Source organism: Athalia rosae, chromosome 3 (genome assembly GCF_917208135.1).
Source record: "Athalia rosae chromosome 3, iyAthRosa1.1, whole genome shotgun sequence".
NCBI lineage: Eukaryota > Metazoa > Arthropoda > Insecta > Hymenoptera > Athaliidae > Athalia > Athalia rosae.
In genome coordinates this window covers 15,944,901-15,970,483 of record NC_064028.1, presented here as the reverse complement: position 1 = coordinate 15,970,483, position 25,583 = coordinate 15,944,901, and the positions used below count along the sequence as shown (strand labels likewise).

The 25,583-nt window shown below is 41.3% G+C and overlaps 1 protein-coding gene and 1 long non-coding RNA gene across 3 annotated transcripts in view; both read left to right on the top strand.

Moving 5' to 3' along the window:
• The first annotated feature begins 12,866 nt into the window (after window positions 1-12,866).
• LOC105690365 (basigin) overlaps window positions 12,867-25,583 on the top strand; it is a 33,775-nt gene continuing 21,058 nt past the window's right edge. The window contains exon 1 of one of the 2 annotated variants that reach the window (XM_012408099.3): window positions 12,867-13,209. In XM_012408099.3, coding sequence (XP_012263522.1) covers window positions 13,140-13,209 — 70 coding nt within the window. In that variant the 5' untranslated portion in view covers window positions 12,867-13,139. The remainder of the gene's footprint in view (window positions 13,210-25,583) is intronic. The other variant, XM_012408107.3, reaches the window with a different exon arrangement.
• LOC125500346 lies at window positions 15,844-25,575 on the top strand. The gene is made up of 2 exons (XR_007277687.1): window positions 15,844-22,980; window positions 23,054-25,575. It is a non-coding gene; the product is annotated as an uncharacterized LOC125500346 (long non-coding RNA).

Here is a 25,583-nt window from a genome sequence, read left to right as displayed (position 1 = left end):
AAAAACCTAGATCTATAAGGGACTCGACGTTCTTCGAGATTTCAGTCGCGGTCCACGCGAAACGTATTCGATCATCGGTAGAGTTTTCGTTCGTTGGTTCGTTCCGTTCCGTCGGACGTGCTCTTTTAGATATTCGCATAAATTTGGAGGATTATCGTGGCGGGGGTCAGCGGTAAAACCGTGCACGAGTCGGACATGAGCGATCGGGTTATTCACGTGGCTGCGTTGAACCGTGATTTTCAGATGGATGATGACGCCGTTCGCGATTCCAGATTACCCGGCTGATCTCCGCAGAAGCCACGCAGAGACGGCGGGACGGCCGCGGAGCTTTTCTGAAAAATCGCCAGATTTTTGGCGAAACTGCGCGGAGTAGCGGTCCGTCACGTTCCACCCGTATATACGTAAGGCCGTCAAATTTTACTTCGGAAAGAGGTAAAAAGTGTTTTTCTAGTCTATCTCTAGGCTCCGCGGTATGGAACGAAGGGACGTGCCCGTCCGGTATCCGTACCGGCGTATTTTCCGTGTTCGGAGTTTCGCGTCTCTCATATTTCCGCCTATACCTTCCATATACATGTATACCGTCGCACGTCTTTCTCGTTTAATTTCCAAATCCGCCCTGCAGGACGGTCGGGGCTTAACGTCATCCGGATTTTAGTTTCAAGGGAGTTCCACCAGTTTCCACAGCTATACGTACATATACCTATATACGCAGCTGTGGGAGCCGGATGATGATGGACGTGGAAAAGGAGGGCCGCTTCACCGTGTTGGATACGTACACGCGAACACCCACGTACCCCTATTGCGGTAAAATATTTCAAGGACGAACGAATGCCACTCGCTTTTCCGGAGTTCGGTAACTGGGGGGGGGGGAGGCTCGGTCGGAGCCATCGGGTAATTATCAACTTTTCAAATGCAAATTAGCCCCCTACCATTCATTTTTCAACACTCCCGCCGTATTCCAACCCTCCCGACGCCCCGCTATACCTCGGCAAGAGTATTTCTAATTACCTCTGCAGTTTGACCGACCTTCTCTCGAATATCTTAGAAGTTGATTCTCACTTCTCGAGAAAAATATTCGATCCAACGAATCAGCGAATAAATAACCAAACAAACGATCGACGACGAAAATAGTAGGTACATCGACTCAACTGAATCCTACCACTAAAAGTTCCGTTGCTAAAAGCACAAAAAAAAAAATCAGGGATCCGACGATTGAAGAAAAATCGATGGACGATTTCTGATGCTCTTTTACCAATTAGCTAATCAACATAAACGTAGAACGCGGGGGGTTCATCTGGATTTTGCGGGGATGTTACCTCGCTAAAATATCAAGCCTCTGGTTTCGCGCATCAGCCAGGCGCGTTAGACGTACCGCTGCCTTCCATATCCGTATCGAGGGCTAAGAATATTCCCGTCAAGGTTCCGGTAATTTACGTTGCTCTCACGGATTCAGAACTCGCATATCCGGCTGCGAATTCGGACGGTGGAAATCCCCGCGGTTTCCGGTTCACCGCTAAACGCTGCTTTTATGTTTTCGGATCATTCCTTACGCACTCCCATCTCTTAGTTTCCATTTCCTTCCCCCCCCCCCCCCCCCCCCGTCCCGACAACACCGTATCTAACGGGGTATATTTCACCTGTGCGGATGAATTTCTCTTTCTTCCGGGTATAACGTTACAAGCACACGCGTCACCGTCCAACCCCCGTGATCGTCTTCTTCTTCGCGCGCTTTTTCTCTTGACAAATGTTGAATTCTATCCCGTAATAGAAAATCCCGGAAAAATACGTCACGCTTATCCCTCGGACACAAAGATACCGAACTATGGTGTAATTTTTCTAACTGTGGGAGGTGGTTCGTTCCTCGGATACCGCGCACACCTCCGGCGTCGCGAAAACGGAAACGATTCGATGTGCGTCCATTTTCTCGTTCTTTGAGAATTTTTTTTTTTTTTTTTCTTTTTCTCGAAAATCAAGTGGTTTCGATATTTTCAAAAAACTGGAAGCTTAGCGCAGAAATATAAGTATTGTTTTTCGGGGCACTCCCTTTGCGAAAGTATGTAGGTAATTTTATTCTCAACTGAAACTTGAGTGAAATCAGAAGATCGAAGGGAAATCTGAAGATTGAAAATTTTTTTTTTTTTTCCAACCGCTTCGAACGCTCGCAATTTCGTTATCCGCAACGGAAGTTGGTACGTAGAAACGTGAGATCGTGTGTAAGGAAGGAAGGAAGGGAGGGAGGGAGGTAGGGAGATGAGTCGGAGTGATTGGGATTTTATCGATCGTCGCGAAAACGTTCGATGAATATCCGACTCACCGAAGGACAATTTGTTTCAATAGTTTCTATGCAAAGTAACCACATTCCGACGACTACGCGACGCAAGCGCCCGCCCGGATAGGATGCGCTACCTATACACACATATACTTATACCCTTATTTCTTCTTGTTTGTTTGACGTCGTAACGGCGCTGCGTCATTCCGGAGAAAGTTACGTATAATCTATGCCCACTCCGGCGAAAGCTCACCCCACGCGTATGATACATACCGCGCGATAAATGTACGCGAATATGCAGGAGAGACACACGCGCGATACGCGGGCACCACTCCTGATAACCCCGGTGACTCGGATTTCGAAGGTTTCGGTCACGCTGAATTGTTGAAAATATATATGTATGTTTTTTTTTTTTTTCTCCACCGCAAACCTCGTATAAACCAGATTTACAATGAACGACAAGCGATCACAGTTTCTGGTACGTACGAACTAGTAACGAAACGCCCTTGTATTCCAAATCATTCCGTATGCCCTGTGGTTTCGGTATTACACACGAAGGACCAATTTTATGGATTCGGATGTACGGGGCGACCTGAAAACGATGAAAGGGCCAAATATCGACAACCGAAGGTCCGACAGAATGGTATCGGAATTTTTTCGATTTCGGAGTTAATTTTCGTTCGGTTTTTTTTTTTTTCTTTTTTGAAGCATCAACAGAATCCCGATCCGGTTCGAATGTTGTAAAAATCGCTGGCTGGATGTCGGAAAATTGCGGAAAATTTGCGTCATCGGATGTGGGAGTTTCTTTTTTTTTTTTTTCTCAAATTTCGAAACCAAATAAGCGCTTGATTATTATCGCTTTCAGCGGAACAATGGAAGAACCGAATGAAAAAAGTTTGACACGTTTCGTTCACGCGCTTTTAGCTATATCATTCGCATTCCAAAACGTGCCGGTTTATTGTTTGCTGTTTTTTTTCTTTCTTTCTTTTTTTTTTTTTTTTTTTTTGTTATCGCGACCCCGCGTGTACGTATACATACATATACGCGTACCTATGGAAGGTGGGCTTTCGCCCGATGCATTGCGACGTATAATTTTGTCCCCAACAATCAGTCCTGCAGGATTCGGTTTGTATTTTTCACGTACACGGTGGGTAAGGTATACGTATATGTATGTATACGTACATTTCTGAATGGTGTAGCGCGCCACTCGACACCGCTGCGTTATATTAGATTATTTAAATGAAAGGTACGAGTTCACCGTTCGCGCCATTCACGCCGTTCAACATTTAACGTTCGCGTTCCCGCAGCTTTTCAACGTTCAGATTATTTATTCTTTCCTTTGAATATGCGTACCGAGAGGCTCCGTTTATACAACGGGTATTTAGGTTTTGATGAATGGCAATTAAGAAAAACAATAATCGCACGATTCATGCGACTTTATTATCGCGTATAATATATATTACGACGTATACACATGTATATGTATATATATAAGCGTACACCGCGGGGGTGCGGGCGACGTGTATTTTCACTTTTTTTTCTCTCGCCTTTTTTCCATCATTTCAATTTTCGCGTTAAAATAAAAAGTCACACGGCGAAAATACGATAAATCTTAGCGACAAAAAACCTGAGTGCATACTCCGGGCGTTCGTTATATGTATACATATACAGCACGCGCTTGTCACCCTGTGTCTTTTATTCTTTTTCTCCGCATATATATCGTCGGGACGCGAAAGTGTACGAGATTTTGAGGAAAAAAAATATCGAAAATTAAATATCGCCCGAATCGGAGTTTGAAATTTTTATTCTCACCCGTCGTATGAGGTGGTATAGAATTTGCGATCCGCGTATCACGACTTTTTATTTATTACGTCTGTTCTGAGAAAGAAAAAAAATTTTTTGATGAAAATTTTGATGATTGAACAGATCTTACTATACCTTTGCGGTGGAATATAAAACTTCTAGGTCCTTTGAGGTGAAAGGGAATTTTTCAAAGCCCCTCGGGCGACCCGCGAAAAGATTCTTTCTCCTCCGGCTCGAACTTTGGTGCGGGGTAATTTTTTTTCCTAATCAAACATTTATCTTTGACGATAGAATTTCGGAATTAGAAAAAACCTAGCTGAAAATATTTCAATTTCAAATATGCGAGAAATGTCGCTTGTCCTACGAATGATGCGGATCCACGAGTCCGTGTAAAGGTGTACGCGAACGGCTGATGAATTTTTTCGTCTCTGTTCGCGATGCTCTATACCGCGTGACACGCGTATTTCCAGGGTTATTCTGAAATTTCTGCAACGAAGACGCTCGCAAGCTATTGTCAAATTCAAATATCGCCGAGATGATAAATTGCACCCTCGTCCAGACGCCGGGTGGACGCTTTAAATCGCACCTTTTCAGCCGTACTTTATTATCAAAAATGTCTACCGCAGATGCCCGCCGATTGCAGAGATCGCTTTCGTCGCGGGCTCCTCAGAGGTAGAGAAAAGGTGAAAATCAAATCCCCGAATCATTCGCGATATTCATAAATTATCGCCGGTAATTTCGAGATTCGAGATCGCGAAGATCGGATAAAAAATTTCAGTACTCGACCGCAGGTATGGTATTATCATAGATATATTGAACTGTTATACCTCATGTTACAACTTATCCAAAATCCACAGATTCTGTCACTCGGTTGATTAATTATCACTTCTCCGCGCCGGTAAATCAACGATCCACTTTTGCAGTATATATGTATATATAACGCGTCATTGCAGCGACGATACTCACCGTAATAGGTAACCATAATGTCTTCCGTTTATTGGAATTTTATTCTGATGGTTGAAACTGAAGGTAGGTACGTTACGTACTACAAGAATTCTCAATCCCTGAGCGCATTGCCGTTCGTCTGTCCGTTCGTCTCACTTCCTTTCTACCCGTCAGAGAGTTTATAGCGCGTAACCTAAGAACAAGGAGATTTTCAAGGTATAAACTTTATACGTGACTATAAAGGGTCATTTATAAGAATTTCCAGGTAGTAGATCACCGCGCGCAAACTACTACACAGCTAACGCTGCACCGCTCCGCTCCGCTCTACTCTACTCTACTCCACTCCGCGCCGAAGGTAGTGATGTAAGAGAACAACAAAAGATAAGAATCATAGACGGACCGGCTGCGAGGAAACTACCACCGTACACCATTACCGGGAGTCCACATTTTTCCCTCACTACGATCGCTCGAGTAAGAAAATTATATAGAGATAGAAGTTATAGAGAAGCTCTTATATATTTCTCTCACTTTTTCTTCAACAACTATACTTTCGTTTTTTCTCTCGCACTCCATCTTGCCAATTTTCCCCGATACCTTATACCCCCCCCCCCCCCCCTCCCCACCACCCCCCCCCCTCTCCTTTTCAGAGCACCATCCGAAGAAATGTTTGTTTTTCCGGAGGTGAACCGGGATTCGTATAAGAAAAAGAACGAAATTAAATTTTTCCAACAAAATTATTTAATTCCTCGGGCTTTTTACACTTGTACAGACTAGAGAAAAAAATAAACAAATAAATAACGAAAAGAAATTCCAGTAACAATATTACGAGGAAATTTTTTGTCCGGAAAATATGTGTATTGGATTATAGTACGTGTACGTATAGGTATACCGTACACGTTGTATTCTGCAAAAGCGCGTTAAAGAATTTTCATTAAATTCTCACGTTTAAACAATTCGAGGATCGCCATTCTTGCGAGCGCGAAAAGTGTCGAGATATCGTCGGGGGTTGCTTTCTTGTATACGTAAGCCCCCGGGGGTTTGCCAAGGTCATATTTTCTCCGAGCATGAATATCGTAAAGATCGAACGCTCTCGGCGAACCAAAAAAAAAAAAAATCCCGGGAATCTGCGAAGATACGCGTGCCGCTCGGATACACGAGCTGCGACGAAAGAAAATCGTCCTTTTGTCGAAATTCTTTTATTCGTTCGCCTGTGCTCTCTACACCTATTTACACCGTTATCTATTCATCCATTCGTTTACTTTTCATGCAATTATAACGTTGCAGTTACACGATCGATCGCGCCAGCAAATAAACTCTTCAACGATTGATCCTTTCGTGTTCCTCCCCTATTTTCGTTCTTGTTTTGGAATTATTTACAATTTTCTTCTTTTTTTGTTTTTTTTCTTGTTCGTTTCTTCCGTTTCGCGAAAACTTTAACTCGGAGCGATAAGATCAAGGAAAAGAATTGGGACGGAAAAACAGAAGAACCGGGTGAAAAAAAGAACAAACAAAACGCTAGAGAAGGAAAATCTAAAAAGAATACCGGCAAACATAATGAGATCAAGTTTGAACAGCCTGTGGATAGGTTGCTAAAAGTTGGCAGAAGCTAGAAGCTCGCGAGAGAAAAAGCGACGGATATAGGAAGAAAGAGGGGGAAAAAGAGAGAGAAAGAGAGAGAGTAAAAGAAAGAGCGAGAAAGAGAGAGGGAGGGGGAAGTCTCCTCGATTTTCTTGCGGGGGTGGAGATGAAAAAACGTAACCCATATATACCCAAGCAAGGAACGTGCTACGGGGTGGAATCTGGGAAGGAGAAATTAGAGGAAGAGGAAAGGAGCGGCACGTATAAGCGAAGAGTCAGCGATTATATAGTTCGGTTCGGACGATAATCGAGGAAAAACGGCTGTAATTATTTTACCGTTGGTATGATATCGCGTCGTATTATAATTTAGAGTGGGAATATTTCGCGCTCTAAATCTAATTCCAATTAATGCTCCGTCGTATTCGAGAAAAAAAAATAAAAACTCAAAGGTATACCTGCAACTAGCTCGACGAAAAAAACGGTTCGTTCCCGTTTTTGCCGAAAATCCGCAAATTTTCATACGATTTTACTTCAACCATTTCTTCGTTCTTTTACCTCGCTGAATAACGCGTTGAAGAAAAATCGAGCGGTGGGTAGAAAAAAAAAAAAAAACACGAACAAACAGAAAAAGCCGAAAAAACAAAGAAAAACGAAAAACCCGAAAGATGTGCCCGCGACTTTCGGTTTTATCATCTATGTACATAAAAAACTTTTTCCCCCCTTCTAACAGATTGTGGGAAAACACGCATTTTCCCTAAACGGCCTATACATATAGGGCATCCCACACGTGGTCGTAATACCATATCTCGTACGCACATGCACACACGTACATGCGCACACGTGTATTGTGTGTGTACCTAAAATTTCTACACGACCTTTCGCGTGCTAGCAAGTACTACCTACCACCTACCTATACGATTTTTAGCCTCGCCGTACGGCGCATCCCGCCCCCACCCCTGCATACCTCCACCTCCAGTAGCAACTTCCGGAATCCGTGTATGGCCGATAAACCACGTATAAAGCCTTCAAACTCATAAACTATCTACCTAGCTACCTTCGCAACTCCGTCCCGGATTTGTTCAGCGCCAAGTTTTTAACGCCACAGATTTTACTAGCCGTATTATCCCTCCCCTCCCCTCCACCCCCACCCCCGCCGCCGCCACTTCGGCGCTGAAATACCTGAGCAAGTTTGTTTGTCGTGAACTGCATCTTTTTACTCGTGCTCGTAACCGTCTATGAAAAATCTATAACCCGATTAGAAGTTGCATCGCGCGTACAGGCGATGAGTAAGTAGGTGTACAATGTACTTACATTGTTTGGACATGTTGCAGGTTCGCGTGTGTGGGACGAAAAATTAGAAAACGGTCTACGAGAAAAAGTTTGTAAAATCGGGAGGTAAAGTAAGAAAATAAAATAAATCTATGGAAATTAAGTTAGGTCGAATCGAATGCTCAAGTTCAGGGATTCAATTTTCTTCATTGTTTGGATCCTTCCGGATATACCTGCTCTCCGACGGATATCTGTAGCTCTACGCGGTTCGTAGAAAATTCGATTCTTTCGTACTATATCCATCAGAAATTGAAACAATACGAATCATCGAACACCCCATTTCAATCGAACTAAAATCATTCTCTTGATTTTTCATTTCGTTATTATCAATGTCATGAGATGCCCTATACCATTAATGGACCAAAAAAAAACCAACTATACATTCAAAAATTTTCTTGCACGCGGTTCTCCGGACGAAAAAGGTTGAAAAAAAAAAAAGATTCAAAATTTTCGAGAGCTTATGGGCTAGTTTATTCATCACGGAATGCCCTTTATACATATATATACGTATATGCGTGGGAGCCGTAACGGGGCGTTTTTTTTCTTCTTTTTTTTTTCCGTGTAGGACGCGTCCTCGTGTTTCTCAATTTTTGATCACTTATTCATATGGGACGCGCCTACACATGAGGCGGTATACGCGATCCGGCAAAGGGCGACGGGGAAACGCAGATGCGAACGGGAACAAACGATATGAGGTGTCCTAACCCCTACGTGCTCCCCCTTATTGACTTAACTTGCTTTACTTCGAAAGCCCGCGATCCCCTGGATATGGGGAGGGGGGAAGGAGGGGGAAAAACAAAAAAAAGGATAGAAAACGAAGGAAATAAAGAGAGGTAAAAAAAACGAAAAAAAAAAAAAAACAAACCGACGCGTTCCCTCGACGATTTTCCACGTCCGAGATTTAACGCCATTGGTACAAACACCGGCGGGGGACACTCACTCCCTCAGGATGTAATTCTACTCTGGCAAATAATTCTCGCTCTTTAATTCAAAAGTAAATTGTTGCAAATTGTTAGCCGTCACGTCTACCTTCGTTTTGTATGTTACACGGTATAGCGAAGATACTCTAAACTACGTTGTTGCAATCTCTGCATACGACTCGGCAGTACCATGTAACTGGGAATTACAATGCAGCGTGCGTTAAAGTTACGTTTCGTTCCCGTTTTCCAATTTCGAATCTCCTTATTATTCATTATCGTGGAAATAACCGTGAGATTCAACTGGATATACGCGGGGCTCCAGCAAACGGCGGACGATTAATCGGGGGCTGTTTTCTCTGCACAGCTATACGTATGGTATACGTACGTACATACGTATGAGCAACGAAGCAGAGAAATCCACGAACGATCTCTTCTCTTTGTATCGACCGAACGTTTTTCTCCTATCCTTTTCCGCGTTTCATCGATATTTACGTGACACATGTCGAGCCCGCGTTGCGCTGCACGGAAAACGTCATTTACATGTATGTACATAACGTGACGCTATTTCGATACAACTTGACTTTCCCTTCGTATATTAGTTCGTTATATTTATGTATATTTTAATCATTGCCGCGAGGTCTTTATGTACATGCAGATTCAATCCGCCGATTCGTCTTTCTCTCGACTTTTCCTATATACAATGGAATGTAAATTGGTACTCGATCTAATTAGCGAATTTCACCCTCCGCGCGGTTTCTTCTTCTTCTTCTTCTGCTTCCTCTTCTACGTTCGTTAAATAAAAGGAATTCGCGGAAAATGATAATGTAGAATCGAACGAAAATCTCTACAATCATACTCGCGTTTGCCAATTTTCTTATCTTACGTTTTTCCGAGGTAAGTTAAAAGAGAAAAAAGAAAAGAGAGAAAAAAAAAATTGAAGAAATAAAATAAATCAAATGTACGTTTAATGTATACGGTGCGAGGCGAGAGATTTGCCTCTGTAATTAGCAGTTAATTGCTCCAAGGTTTAATTATCTATTTTAAGTAGAAAGTCCATCGGCAACTTTTTCGTTCGAAAAGAAAAAAGAGGAGGAAAAAAAATTACGATGATTCGCCCAAAACGTATATACAATAAATCATGCGTACGAGCAACCTCACGACAGCGAGGGTCCACGAATATACATATATACGTATAACTGCAAGTAGACTTAAATTGTGCGACGAAAAAAACTACAGGAGAGGAAAATAGGGGGGGAGGAAATGTTTTGCTCCAAATCAACGATAAGTTGCCAATTGTTTCGCTGGGTTTTCCAATCAGCAATTTCTACGCCGTTCATGGGCTACAGTTGACTGGATTAAGGGTGGGTATGTTACCGTGATGCTACCCTGACTTATATACGTGTGTGTGTGTGTGTGTGCGGTGTAGACGTTGGCCGCTGCTTTCTCGATTCCACGTTGGTTGCAAGAGTTGTGCAAGCGGCGTGCTTTTACAAGAGAAAACAAGATTATCTCTAGAATTGTCGAAACAACCGGAAAAGCCCAGCCATCGACCGACGTCGAAAACGCCGCAAGATTCTTATCACTTTTTCTCTCAACTGCAACCGGGTATACGCCGGTATAAAGGGTCACGAAGAAAAAAGCAAGAAAAGCAAAAGGAAATAATCTCGCTCTGGCGACCGGAAAAAAAAGAAAAAAACATTTATTTTCGCAATACGTAGGATAAATATTATTTTTCATACGTGCTTTAATGACTTTCGTAAATTGTTCATTCGTGCCCCACGGTTCTTTTCTCTTTTACGAGGGATGAATTTTTTTTGTTGTTCATATTGAAGATTTTCAGGCTGCAGTAGTTATTCTTGAACATTTAATGCACTCGGTGAATATTTTTGCAGCGTAGGTTAGGTGCCTTTCAGGGGCGGCGGGGGGGGGGGGGGGGGGGGAGGAGGGAGACAACTTGTAATTCTATGTACAAAATTAAACTTCATTTTGAATAGAACGTCGTTATAAATTTGTACCATTGCAGTGGAGAGAAATTATTCATGCGATTCTCCCGTAGCGTGGAGAGAGAATTAAATTTCAGAATGCACAGTGCTTTGTATTTTATGCGAGGTACGTCATTCGTATACCTATGCATGTACGGTATTTACATGTCGGAAAGTTGAGCGCAATGAATATCTCAAAATTTTTATATGTTAATACAATATGTTTATCCACATCATTATATGGCTCCGCCCACGTGAAACGTATACGTGGCCGCAAAACTTCTGCCTCTCTAAACTTTGAGTGAACGTTATCGGAGTAGGAATTTTTTAATTTTTTTAAGTCATGCTTCCGATGTGCAGTCAGATCGAAGTTGGTCAGAAACGTGTGTTCGCTAAAATCGCGTTTTTTCAATTGTGAACTGCGCGAAAACAAAGCAGAGATGAAAATCCTACCAGGGGTAGCGTTTCTTGGAGAATTTTCTGTCTTTTATGACAAAGTTATGATCTTGACCGTTTATGACCTCTTATTCTCAGGTACCTTTTTTGGCTATTTTTACTCTTCGTTTCCTCTGCGAGATGAGGATTATCCTTGTTCCAAAATGTATATTCTCTACGGACAGAATATCTGAGTATTTTTAAATTGAAGAAAGCCCTAGAGCGACGGGAATAAGGGATGTTTTTGGTTTATTAGCGTGTCGGAACGATCCGGCGGATAACAATTTCGATGTGTATTCATAGAAACAGAGAGAGAGAGAGAGCGGGACATTTCCTGAGGGTCAAGGGATCGGCCGGACATGGCAGTGCTCTGGCTTCTATTGGTCATGGCCTTTATAACGAGGGTAACGGAATAAGGGAATAAGGTATCGAGGGTGGGGGTGGGGGGTGGGGAAATGAGAGGTGAAACAGGCGTTGGGTTTGGGGGTGTCGTCTCCGGACCTCAAGGGGCTATTTCCTGGCCAGTGGTGGATAGTGTCAGGTCGAGAGTGTACCAGTCACTCGGCTCCTACCTCCGCTCAGCGGTAGGAACAAAGCTAAGCAGCCCTCTCTCAAGGGTGAGCCAATCAATATGGGTGACGAGAGAAACGCGAGAGAGTACGAGAGAGAGGGAGATAGAAACCCACCCCTTCCGCGAAAACTGTATTCCGGATTCTAGAGCCAACGGCGCCACAACGCCCGGCGTCACTGTGTCCCGCTACCACCAACCGCCCTTCTCCTTCGACCTGTCGAAAACGGAGGCAGCGGGGATGTTGGAGGTGGTAGCGGTTGAGCAAGGGCAGGGACAACCTAAAGGAGTGAGATGATGGTTTTGGTTTCACCGAGGTGGTGGGGATGCTGTCCTCGGTTGTTTGAATTGGCAAAAAGAGGCGCCACGATCGAGGTCTGTCGGCGAACGTGCCACCTTACGGTGAAAATTTGCGACCAATCATCGTCAGGCTAGAGACTGTTCGGGAAGGTCTTTTTTCTAGCTTAACGATTAATCCTCGTCAAATATTCGAGGGACTCTGATTTTTTTTAAACACAGTTTTATCCACAGTTACCAGGCATACGATCCAATTTAACCACGCGCATGCTCTTTTTGTAATTAGTTACGTAACTCACGTGACATCCGCGGCTGCTTTGACAGGGACGTAACAACGAAATCTTCGTCGAGCAAGGCTCTAAAAATTCGCAACCTTCGGGAACAAACGAATACTTCTTAATTTTCAACCCTTAAATTTTGAAAAAAATGTTGAATATTGAAATTTTCCTTCCAGAATTTTTTTTAGCAACTTCACGTAGATATTTTTCCCACATCAAAATTAGGATACTTCATTGAGATGACAAAATAATTTTGTTTAAATAAATTTGGAATCCAAATTTTTTTTTTATGAATTTTGACTTGCCAGCGTAACGAACGATCGATTTAACGAAAGCACAAGAAATTTCTATCACGAAACGACGGAGATTCCTTCATCTTTGTTTAGGTCGGGGTTCCGCGGTGTCTCGTACTTCCCTGGTTTGGTCGCCGTGAGTTTCAGTCATCGCGCAGAACGATCGGAGCAGAAGACGTCAGCCATTTTATGCCTCGTTCTATCATTGTCGGCTGTGGTGTATACGAAGTGTATTCTTTATCGGTGAAATCTTTGATTCGATTACGTTACCGATGGTGATCTAGGCAGTGTGATAACTTGTTGATAACGAAATCTAGGGTAGTCTTAAAAGCGTAGTTGAAGTTTACAGGCTATAGGGAGAGGCCGATTATAAACTCTCTCCCGTCGAGTATCAAGGAAACCCTTCGCCGCAACCAAAAAGATACACGTACATACCTCGACGATGGATAGACAGGCTGGTTTTCTGGCAATCGCATTGCTATTTTTAGCTAATTTTCTGACGATTCAAGCAGGTGAGTTCCGCACCAACGTACTAAACCGCTTTAACACACTATACGGTTATTTATATTTACGTTAATTATTCAGTTACCTTTTTCGATTTTCTTCTAACTCAATTTCAATTGTACCTATCAATTTTATCCATACAAATATTAACAAAAAAAAAAAAAAACAAAACCATATCGTTAGCCTATGAATTTATTGATTGTGACCCTGGTCCAATCGTTGGTTATGGTAAAGAATCCAGAGAAAAATCAAAAATACCAAACGCATAAAATCAGTTGCAAAATTTCAACGAGTTATTTCCACATTTCGAACATTATTTCAATAATTACTATCACGATTCGATCTTCTCTTGTTACTCAATTCTAAAGAGATTGAGTAACGAAAATGAAAAAAAAATATGAGAAAAAAAGGAACAAAATCGATACCCGTATATATATGATATGTATAATAACAATATTTCGTCTTGTTTTATTAACCTCTGATATTTTCGTCGCTTTATCTAAGTAATATAATTTTCACATTCTTCATACATCCTCTCGTTTAATTTAAAATAATAACTTATTTCTGGTGTACCTCAAATGATATTATTGATAATATAATTTACATGTGTCAACAGCTATCCTAATGATAATAACATTTAACCCCTTTGTTTCTAACACTACTGGTTATTTTACTTTTCATCATATTACTGACTGAAGTGAAAATTAATGATGATAATTTGATTTCATATCATATTTTATTCGTAATAAATCTTTTTGTTTCTCACCACCAACACGCTTACTATGAAAAAATGCAATTTGTTGTTTTGTTTGTTTTTACATGTGGCTTTAACAAAAATTGCTTAACTATTTATTAACATTATTATCGTTGAAGCAAACATAAAAATCACAGTGACAGTGATTCGAGCTAGTCGAGTGAGCTGAGAATAATGATTGTTTTTCCTCCTTATCGCTGTGCAATTCGCTTTTTAATTATAATAACTCATTGTCGGCGTGTACGTCGGAAATGATTTGATATTTCATCGATTAACGGTACACACCGCACATCGTGCAGAGAATGATAAAGAAAACGAATTGGACAATGAATAGGGAAATATTCAAATGCCGCAATTAGTCACGCATAGATTTAACGCATATAAATATTTAATTTTTCTGATCCCAACGTTCAGTTTAAAGAAACGATTAATCTTTGAACTCGCTTGTCACAATATTGAACTGTACATTTATGACACAGTCACTAATGCGCCCCCACACAGAATGCGTCAGCTTTTACCATTGTCTTCTTTTATCTTGTTGTCGGATTGAAATGAATTTATGAAAATTATCACTATCTCATACTGTAAGAAACCACCAAACGATCGGTTATGGAAAATAATTTTTCTCACGTCATTCCCCTTTGTTCCGATAGATTTATTCATTAAAATTAGGTGTTTTTTTTTTTTTTTTTATTTTTTTTTACTTTGCAACGATACCCGGTAATGGACATTTTATAGTTTCTCTTTGTTCATTAATCGTTGATCAATCGATACTTGTGCGTTATACCTCGCGAGCAAGTAAATCACGTTACGGAGTCAGAATCAGAGTTACGTTCTTCCACTTGGAAATCGTTCGATTTGGATTAGAAATAAAACGTGTTTCGTCCGCCTGTCCGCGAGTGTGTACAGCACGTAAAATCATTAACCCAGTTACCCCCATTCCCATTTTGGAACAATTAAAAATAAAAAGAGTCACGATTAATCAATCTCTCTAACGCGAACGTTAGTGTCGATCTCTGCTTTTAAGCTTTAACTCGCTTACACGTACCGTATACGCACATTTTATAGAAATCCTATTTCACGATTTCTCGCAGCTCCGTCATTATTACACACAGTGTATATAAATACAGAGAACACACGAATGTGTGCATATTGTATAGTCTTTCTCAAAAAAGACAAAAAAAAAAAAACAAAAAAACAAAAAAAGTATAAAACGTTAGCCAGCTACACATCCCGGTCCACCGTGCCAGGACATTTTTGATCTAGTTTTTTTTTTCATTCCATTTGATTTGATTATATCAAATTTTACATCGCCTACACTATCTACGTATGCGTGTACATATTTATATACATTAAAAACGTTAGCTTTTATTACAAAAACACGCTGCTGTCGAGCTTTTGATGATTCGAAATGATCATTCCCACGCAGATGCTTCTGTTATTTTTTTCTTCTCCCTAAACACGTCTTTTTTTTTTTTTCTACACGAATTGAACGTTTATTTCTCTCTCTTGCGTTTGGTTTGTTGTATTAATTCAGTCATGATACCCTGAGTTTGACATTGTGGCTTATTAGATAGGCTCGGAGCGAAAATTATTGTCGTTATCATTGTTATTATTATCCTCATTATTACCATCACTATTATTCATTAACAACTGGTAAGAATTTAAAGACCAAAAAAAATATACCCCATTTATCTCTACTGCAGTAGAGATATTAATATAGGTATACACGTACATCCACGCGCGAGAACCAGATAAATGATTTACATTTTGCGTCAAGCGTATAGTGAGGCTTATATCATTAACTTTGTTAAGAGACTGAACTAATGATTTATAATAATCGTACCGTGTCGTTTATTGTTATACTTTTTTAGTAAAATTGTTTTTTTTCTCTCATCTCTTTGACGACATTGCGAAAATCTTTTCAACAAATATCGTAAAGAGGATTATTCCGTTCAAACATTGATATTGTTATAGAAAAGTGAAAAAATTAATGACGGCTTGTTGAACTTGCGTAGGTATGTCTCGTGCGAGGATAACGTGGTAGTGTCATCGGTAATAATAATTGTGCTACGAAGGTTCAATGTTACTTGTTAATTTATCATTATCATTACTGTTATTACGATACGGTATTATTAGAAAGTAAAAAAACGCGGGCTGCTCGATGGTCGTGTGTTATAATATTTGAAGAAATATATATATATATATATATATATTAAGTATAATTTAATTATGGCTTACATTCGTTAACTCGTTATAATTAGCCCGAAGCACGGTATAAAATTCCAATCAACCTCGCGATTAAGTAACATTGCTTATCTGCTCTGCTACCGTCAATAAGCCGGTCGTGGTCGCGCCGAGCTGAGTATATCGTAACTCCCTCGTCACAAAAAGAAACCAAATAACAAATAACATAACGAAAGAGAAAAAAATGTCTTCTCGATCGATTCGACGGAAAAAAAAAATCAATAACGGGGGCCACGATTGACTCATGATCCGTTTATTTGTCGATAGTTTGATTTGGCGATTTTCGAGCATCACCGCCGTTACGTTCGATATTAGGCGCAAAGGTTGGGTTGGGCGAGTGTGTTACGTCAATTTCATCGTCGTTCGTTTGAACAATGGCGTGTTGTTACGCGCGTGTCTATAGGTCTCTGTGTGATTAACGGTTACAGCTATTATCGAAGCGTAATCTGATTATCATATAATTGACGCACTGTCAGCAGCCGGGTATAACGTGTAAAATTGCTGCGGGTGTGGTAATTGGTACCGAGTAGTCGTAGTTTCAGTACAGTAGCATAGCGGCATAGCTAGTACTAGCAGTATACGTGCGTACATATTTGACACGTTTATCGACGTCTCTCCGCTCTCACGTCGTCGTCGTTGTCCCGAAGCGTTCGCGTAACCCCCGTCATTTAGCGCATCGGTTCGTTCATCGTTAGAGAACACGTCCTCGGACTATTTTTATAATTTCATTCAGATCGAAAGACGACTAACAACGACACCACCCGGTGCAAGGTATACATCGGATGTGCGGGGGTAACTGTATGAAGTTCATCTCCCACGGGGAACGAATATCCGAACGAATTCGTGGGGCCAAGTTGCTTCGCGTTAAAATTCGAGAATTTAGAGCAACGATTGGAAGAGATACTGGAATGGGAATTATTTTTCTCGCGTCTCTCGAAGTATATCTATATCCATTTAAAAATACATCTAGACACAGACGACGTCAAGGTTCTAAAGATTCGGTACAGCTAGATCAGTTTTTATATCTCTACGTACGTCACGACGTACGCGAGAGCGTCTCCGCTCGCTGTCTCGCGAACGTCGCGGTTGCGTCGCGACGACGGCGTCGCGTGTCGCCTTCATCGGCAGATAAAAATGCGGTCATAGTCGTCGTTCAGAATTCCTAGGGATTCCATTAGTCCGTAAATACGTGTATGTATACGTATTACCGTGCATACAGAGTTCGTGCGAATAGATTTTATAAACGTACGCGATGTACGTTGTAAAATAAAATCGCTATCGTCTCCGTCGTCGTTATTATTTATTTCATTTCATTCGCTTTTTATTTATTTTTCGTGCGGTATTTCGAAGTTCGTAGATTTTACGTTAGACGTATACGTGTGAGATACGTATGGAATCGCACCAGCGCTGATTTAATGAATGATATGAATGCGAATTTCTACCGAGTAGCGTGTATTTTATCGCGTGGGTAGAATGCATTTTTTCCATTTTCTTTTTCAATTACGTGCAACGTATTCATTCACGTTCCGTGTTCAGTTCTTAGATCATGCCTATTTTATTTTATTTCCTATCTGTCAGTGACATCATTAAACGTCCAGATGTATACGTCATCGATGACTAGATCGTAATTTATTCTTTGACGAAACACTCGTGTACAGAATAACACGAGGAATAATATAACTAGATCCGACATAGACGGGTGCGGGTGTCTGCATTCCGAAAGATTGGAGGGGGTTGCGAAATTGCAATTATTGCAATTCGTCTACTTTTCTCAAAAAATCTAGAAATTATTTTTCCAATTTTCGGACGATAAAATTTTCGTTTAAAATTTAGCGTGCCTGATGTCGTTCCGAAGAAATTTACCGTTGATCGGTATTAGCGGTGTTCTTCGAAATTCCAAAAAATGATAAATCAAAAGTCACCCGAAGGACAAAAGCGAAAGAATATTTAAAATAAACTAAATTGGAATGAATTGGAATCTGATGAAATGCGATCAAAGTCATATTGAGTCATTTTGTTTTTCTACTTTAATTTGCTTTTTTGGACGTAGCGAGATTGTTTCGTATTTTATCGGCGTCAAATTGACAATATCGATATTTCTAACACGAAAGTTTTTTCACTCTGTACCAATATACACGCTGCTATTGTACTCGCACAATATCACGATGATTATGACTATGAAATTTATTTAGTTTTTTTCAATGATTGTGTTGTCTATTACAGTCGATGTGAAATATGATCCAGTTACATTCGAATAACTTGTGTTGTATCATTTTGAAATCGTGGAACGTAAAATAAAAATGATTTTTTCTTCTCCAAAATGTATGTACCGCAACTTTTGAATTTCACTCTAGAGACGACTTACTTTTTCGAAATATTTGTGGCCAACTGCTCACCCTCTGGGGAATAAATGTATATATAGAAAACTGGAAAAAGCCAGCAGAAGCCGTACATCTCGAGGTTTAGACGTTCTACCGGATGGTGCCTCGATTGATTGACGATTAAATAAGCGACTCAGACTCGCGGCAGACGCTGCTGAAGTAGCTTTTTTCCATGATTATTCATATTCCGATTCGTCGTAGGTCCAATTTGTATACATAAAATACACGCGGTATTTTCTCGTTTTTTTTTTTTTTCGAATTCCTTTACTCGAAAATGGAGGAGCGACAAAGTAGGTAACATCACCGTCCTAACTATGTACCTTATACTTTTTTGGATGACGCGGGGCGCAGAAAATACGCGCCGTGTAGATAAACGAAACGCGAAATTGCATTTTGTTTGTTCGTTCCCTCGTTCCTTAGTTTCTTAGCTCGCTGTACGTAAATATATATATATATATATATACATACATTTATGTATGTAAAGTACAAGGTATATGAAGCTAGCTTATACCGTGTATTTATACATTTAAGCTTACCTAACCTACCCTAACTTATATCTTCGGAAGAAACGACTCCGATATTTATGACTTCGTACTGCAAAAAAGGAGAGGGGGTCAGGCGGGAAGGGGTGGGTTTCGTTTTACATCCAAAGCTCCGTTATATAGGCTCTTCGCGTACATATGTGCTCATACCATGCATCTCTCGTCTAATACATACGTATACATACACAGACGATAGGTACATACGATACACATACAGTTGTATCTCTACGCTTGTACATAAGTATAATAATAAATAGAGGACTGAACACCGGTATTTTTCAACTATATATACATATCGCACGTGGGCTATATATTTGTGCGGTATTACGCGAGAGTACGGAGAGGAGACATGGAAAAGAGAATCGCGTAACTATTTCAGTGTGTACGCGCGAAATCCCGTAGGTAAAATTTATGGCTACAGTTGAGAACTGCATTATCTCAATTCCGGAAACCGAAATCACGCGTGCCGCGGTTGCGTCTGACTGTCGTTTATTTTTGTAACGTGCATAGAAATATGCACATGCATACCTGATAAGCCGAGGACCTTGCATACCTGATATGCCCAACTTACGTCACGTGATCGCGAAGATTACCTACCTTCTCGATTACTCGATCATCGTATTTGCGTGAGCAATCGTTTTGAGGAGCTTTTAATTTTTTTGTCAATTTCCGATGGAATTTCACGCTCTTTCCGTTATTCGGGGTCGGATTCTTCACGATTTTTAGGTCAAAGAAAATGAGAGCGAAAAACCGTGTCCCTCGATCGTTTAATCGTTCGACGAAATGAACGCGGATGACGCGTCAAAAAATAGGAAATTCCGTGCGAAAAAAGTTCATCAATTTAAATATAAGTAAGAATAATTGCTGTTTCCGTTCGGTTGGCTAAACTCATGACGAATTAAGGCCTCGTTTTCACACACCGCCGCGTCTACATAGGGCTTTTATATACGTACACGTATGTACGTACAAGTATATTCATTTGCCTCTGGTCTCTTCGTGGCGTATCGCGCTGTATACGAATACGATACGATATCCTCTACGCGACGCCGCGATGCTCCAGTTGTTGTTCCCACCCCATCCTCGTTCACCTCTTCTGACGACGACATCGACGACGACGACGACGAGGACGAGGACGAGGACGAGGACGAGGACGACGACGATTAGCCCCGTGCGGCGGAATTCAATTCTGTTAGTTCAATTCAATTCAATTCAATTCAATTTAATTTAGCATATATCTACACCTACTACGTATATTGTACATGTAATCTGCAGATAGTTCACTTCCATTCTCTCGGCTGCAGTGTACGCGGGACACGCGTTCAAAGGGGTTCGCCCGAACGGCCAGGGCGAAAGGGGATGAGGTCTGGTAGAAACGTCACAAGCATGCTTGCAGTTAATTACGTACGAAACTATATAATTACGTTGCATATACACCTTATAGTTCGACGGACACGTTATGCTCCGCTTCTCGTTCGGGCGAAGTGCGTTTCTTTTTTTTCTTTTTTTTTTCCTTTTCTCTCAACCGCCCAAACTCTTTCCTAAGTTTTCGAACTTACGAGTCAATCGTACTTCGAACGTGCCGGATGGACCAGCACGTGCGCGATGTCATTTCCGGCGTGCAAAAGTCATTGATCATTCTGAAAACTTCCAGTTCAACGACTCGTCGCGTCCCTTCCGGCGGAAACCATCTTCTACTGCGCGTTTCGCGCGATTCAAATTTCCCGCCACTGCGTACGCGCATCGGTACGATATCGGGACTTGTAGACCGCTACGTTAGCGGAAAAACAAAAAAAAAAAAAAATGATGATTCGAAAATAGAAAAGGAAAGACAAAGATATAATCGCGCCCGCGTTTACACCAATATCCGAATTAGCGAGGGTTCGTCGTCGTCACCGCGACGTACCATCATCAGTCATTCGACCGAATTGTACAAATTGGAATATTAATTTATTATCGTTGTCTAGGTTAAATTGTCGTCGTAGTTGCGTCAGCGCTTATATATATCTACGCGGCACAGCCATGCATAACCATTGTTTTGAAAAGTTAATTGAATATGTAGAATTTCAATTTGGGGATCGGATCTAACGACTCCGTGCCGCGATCGTGTAAACGTATAGGTGTTTCGTTTCGTACCTACGTGATACGTATACATCGCAAGCGCACACATCCATGTACTCGGTAATTTACATACAAACCTACATGCGCTTCGTCGTCCCTCCGCGCTCATTAATCACCTCCTGCACCGAGGCGGCGCGGCGGCGTCTTCCTGAAATTTACTGCACGTGTGTGGCGACGAGGCTTGTCGGGGCGGTTTATCCCTCTCGCCTATTTTGATTACACCGAACCGTATAACACACCTATGACGTACACGCGCGTGTGCGTACTCATCCGTACCCTGGTCCCCCGTGCAGCATCTGTTCAACGCCAACCGACCCGACGACAAGGGCTTTTCCATTCTGACGCCGCACTACCGTTACACTTTTCTCCCCATCTTATATACTCACCTTGACTCTTCGCGGTTTTAAGGGTTTAGCAGCCAACGACCGCACGACACGCGACCTCATACCTTTTCCCCTTTCATAACCCCCCCTATTTTATAAGCTACGAAGCTAAACACGGATTTACTCGCTTTTCGAAAGCAAATTTTCCATCCCCGACTGTCGCAGTTTTTGAAACTAGGCAATTCGCACTTCGGATTGAAACCCGTCTGCACGGATCTTTATCGGAGCGTATATAGAGCGAAGTGAACCGTAAATTACGATAACTCTTCGCTTCACCGTCGTTTATTTATTCATCCGTTTTAACGGGTTTAGTAATCATCGTACATGAAAGACAAAGATTTCCTTTGATACCCCGATAATTTTTTTCTCATTCGTTATAGCCTCTCTTAGCAATTTCATTAGCAATTAGTCATCCGGGGGATCAGAGTCTCGTCGTTAAGGACTCTGAAACAAAGTTTCCCCCGTTCGACGCACGTACACGCGGCTCGATCACAAGTGGTGCAGTTAGACGCTCCGCGATTAGACGTAGATCGGCACAAAATATCCCTAAGGGGGGGTCGAACCACCTCGACTGTAAATTCCCCCTAGGGATATTTCGTGCCAACCTGCTTTTTCATCGCGCAGTGTCTAACTACACCACTTGCGATTGAGCCGCGTGTACGTTGTGTCGCGCAGCGATGGCGGTAAGACACCGTTGAATTTCGCGTTGGAATAAAAGAAACGTAAAGTAAAATAGGGGATAGGAGTAAAAAGAATCGAGGGAAAAAGTTCGGATTATAAGGACAGAACTTTCAAGTCTTTCTGGATTAACCGCGGGCACTCGACCACCGCGCCAGCTTATGCGTGCACTCGGTTTCGAAACAGTCGAGTACGTTTAAGTTGTTAATTTCTTTTTCCCCCCCTCACCCCCCACAATGGGATTCGAAAAATTGCGACACGATCGTAGCGCGATAAAACGAAACGCGAGCGGGTGGCTAGTTCTGGTAAAACGCGGAACGATACGACGTTTTGAATTTCGAAAGAACGTATCAACGTTGCTCAGCAACGACGTGTGCGTCTACCAATTTATTTTAGTTACGTCGGTCACAGTCGTCGTCCGGATCCCGTAGCTATAATTGTCCGGTTAATCAACGAGCTTTAGTGCCCCGCGCCAGTTCCGCGGTATTGCCCATTCGCGGTAGGGAAATTGAGTAAAATATACGGGGAAGAAAATAGAGGAATCGCGGCGGTCGTCGGGTTGATGGGAAATCCGGGTGATGGGACAGTCGGCGTCATCTGCAGAAAGAGGAGATTTGGGATTTGCTTTCCGAGGGGCGATTACTCGCGTTGCATACATCCCCCGTACACACGTATGGTACGTACGTCTCATCTCGTTGGATAATCGCAACCAATTCTTTGGGTCAAAGGTTATACTGGGATGCTTTCAGGTATTTGGGGTAAGGGTTATAGGTTATGGTCACCCCGAACGGGTTCGACCCTCCGACGCAAGGGTCGCGGTCGACTGCCTTTTCAATGCAGCGACGCAATTATGGATGTTGGTAAATGTTGCTAGCAAATGGTGGAGGTTCAATTTCCCGCATTATTTCACTTGCGGTTTATTTAGCTATGCCGTATATATATGTAACCAATGTCTCACGTCGTACAATCACATGCATTATCAATGCCCACAGTAAACTGCGGGGTGAAAGAATATCAGATGAAAGTTTTCCAAAGCAAAATAATGCAGTCGTTACTTTATCATCCGATGGGCAGTTTGAACATTTTTCATTTCATTGTGTTTCCTTTTTTCCTACTTTTACTTTATCATGTATTCTGTTCTTTTTGTTATCTGGTCTCAATTCGTCATATAAGATAGGTACACAAATGCTCCGAAGCCTACACCACCTAACACCAATTGTACACAATTTTCGATTATTATTTGGTTATTGATGTTTTAATCATCTAATCATTGCTATTATTGTTTTCTATTTTTAATTATCATCAAGTGGTTTTTAAGAGTTTGGTTTCCCCTGCATGAACGAACAATTTTTTTATCACTATTCGCAGAAAATCTTGATTTATTAATTTACTCAAAACTATTCTTCAAGAGGGTACGATTATTCGGTATGGTTAATCTCGAATAATCGTTCTCTTCTGTTTTTTCGTTCTTCTTTCAATTTTTTCCCCTTTTACTCCCTCTCTTCAACTAATCGTTATTTTCGAAGTAAATTTCATGTGTCTTATATCTAATATGAATCGATTTGTTATACATGTTATACATATATGTCCACGTACGAGTCATTATTGTACCTTGAACGTTGAAAAAAATGGACGAACCACCGTTAGGTCAGGTCGGAGGTGAGGTCGAATCGTAGATCCTACCTCCCGATATCGTTACATGGTCATGACATTTTTGAGTGTATCTCGCACAGCTATAAAATCGCCCAAAACATCATCTATTTCACTACCCCCACCCCGAAAACACAACACTCGCATCGTCGTGGATGTATCAAGTAAACGCACACTTCTAACCACAGAACATACATAGGTATATATATATTATATGCATTTATACTGTAAACCTCATATATGTACGTACATACGTGGTTACATACATATCCATACGGTCGTACCGATCTTCCAGTCAACGAATCCACCGTATCGTGCAATTCGCTGTAAGTAAGTGAAGCAACGAAAGTTGGCAAAGTGAAACACGACCGCATTGCCGGAGCTCGGTAATATTTCAAACGGCAATATTTCTAACAACGAATTGGCTGCTTTTACCTGCATCGATCTATCCAAACTGGGGGGGGGGGGGGGGGTAATGCAAACTCTACGTGATTTACTTTTATTCATTCTCTTTGATCGGATTTTTGGGGTCGGAGAACATTGAATTGATTTTTATATCACGTCGGACTTGGGATTGAAAAGTACAGTCGAAACGGTCGCACTTGTTGTTATCGAGCTCTGCGAAATTTCACGCCGATACGTACGGGTACGTATGCCTACGTATGTACGAATATATGTGTAACATAATTCACACCCCGAGTTCACGTACTCTTACACACACCATCTGCAGCACCTGCACTCTTATTACCACCCCCGCATATTTCGTACATACCACCGACAACACGCCAAATTTTCATTGGATAAATTGCTGAGCAGACTTTCATCTGTTTACTACACTCTCCACGCAGGTTCGAAGCGCTGCACAAAAAATTAATTATTGTTGCAAGTAAATGCTATCGAGTGCATATTCATAATGTGTGTTTGTATGTCCGCACTCCACGTCGTTAAATGCTGAAGAAACGAAAAGAATTAAAAGTCACAGAATTGTTATGAAAATTCACGCGAATCAATGGATAAGTATTCTGCAGTGATTCGAGTCGGTAAATTGATTGAAAAAAGAAAAAAAATACAAAGAAGCTACTTGCAATTAAAATTATACTTTTCATCTATACTCATTGTCAAACATGAAAATATACCAATTGACATTCACATTATATATATACATAGTTGGACATTCAAGAGATAAAATCTGAAAACGGTGTAAATGTTATTATTACAGATACAGGTATGTTCTGATTTGAAAGTTACACGGTCACGTAACTCGAGTATTCATATTTTCACGGACAGAAGTTTGTTGGGCAGAATTTTCTGAATGACCAGCAATGCCAGAAAAACCTTGTGCAATCCTTTTTGTTCGCGATTTTTTAATTTCACGTGAATCGCCAAGTACTGTCACTTCAATCGACTGGTTTCTTTCGAAAACGCGAAGAAATTTTCAAATTCAATTAGCAATGAGATAAAAAAGAACGGTGCACCGGAATTCTTCCCTGACAAAAACCAATAAACTAGTTCAAACTTTTGTCGTCCATAGAAATATTAATTCTCGAGTTATCCGAACGTATAAACTTGACAAAGGGACAGTCTCTGTTCGGTACACAAAAAAGAAAATTGAAACTAAAAACTAAAAAA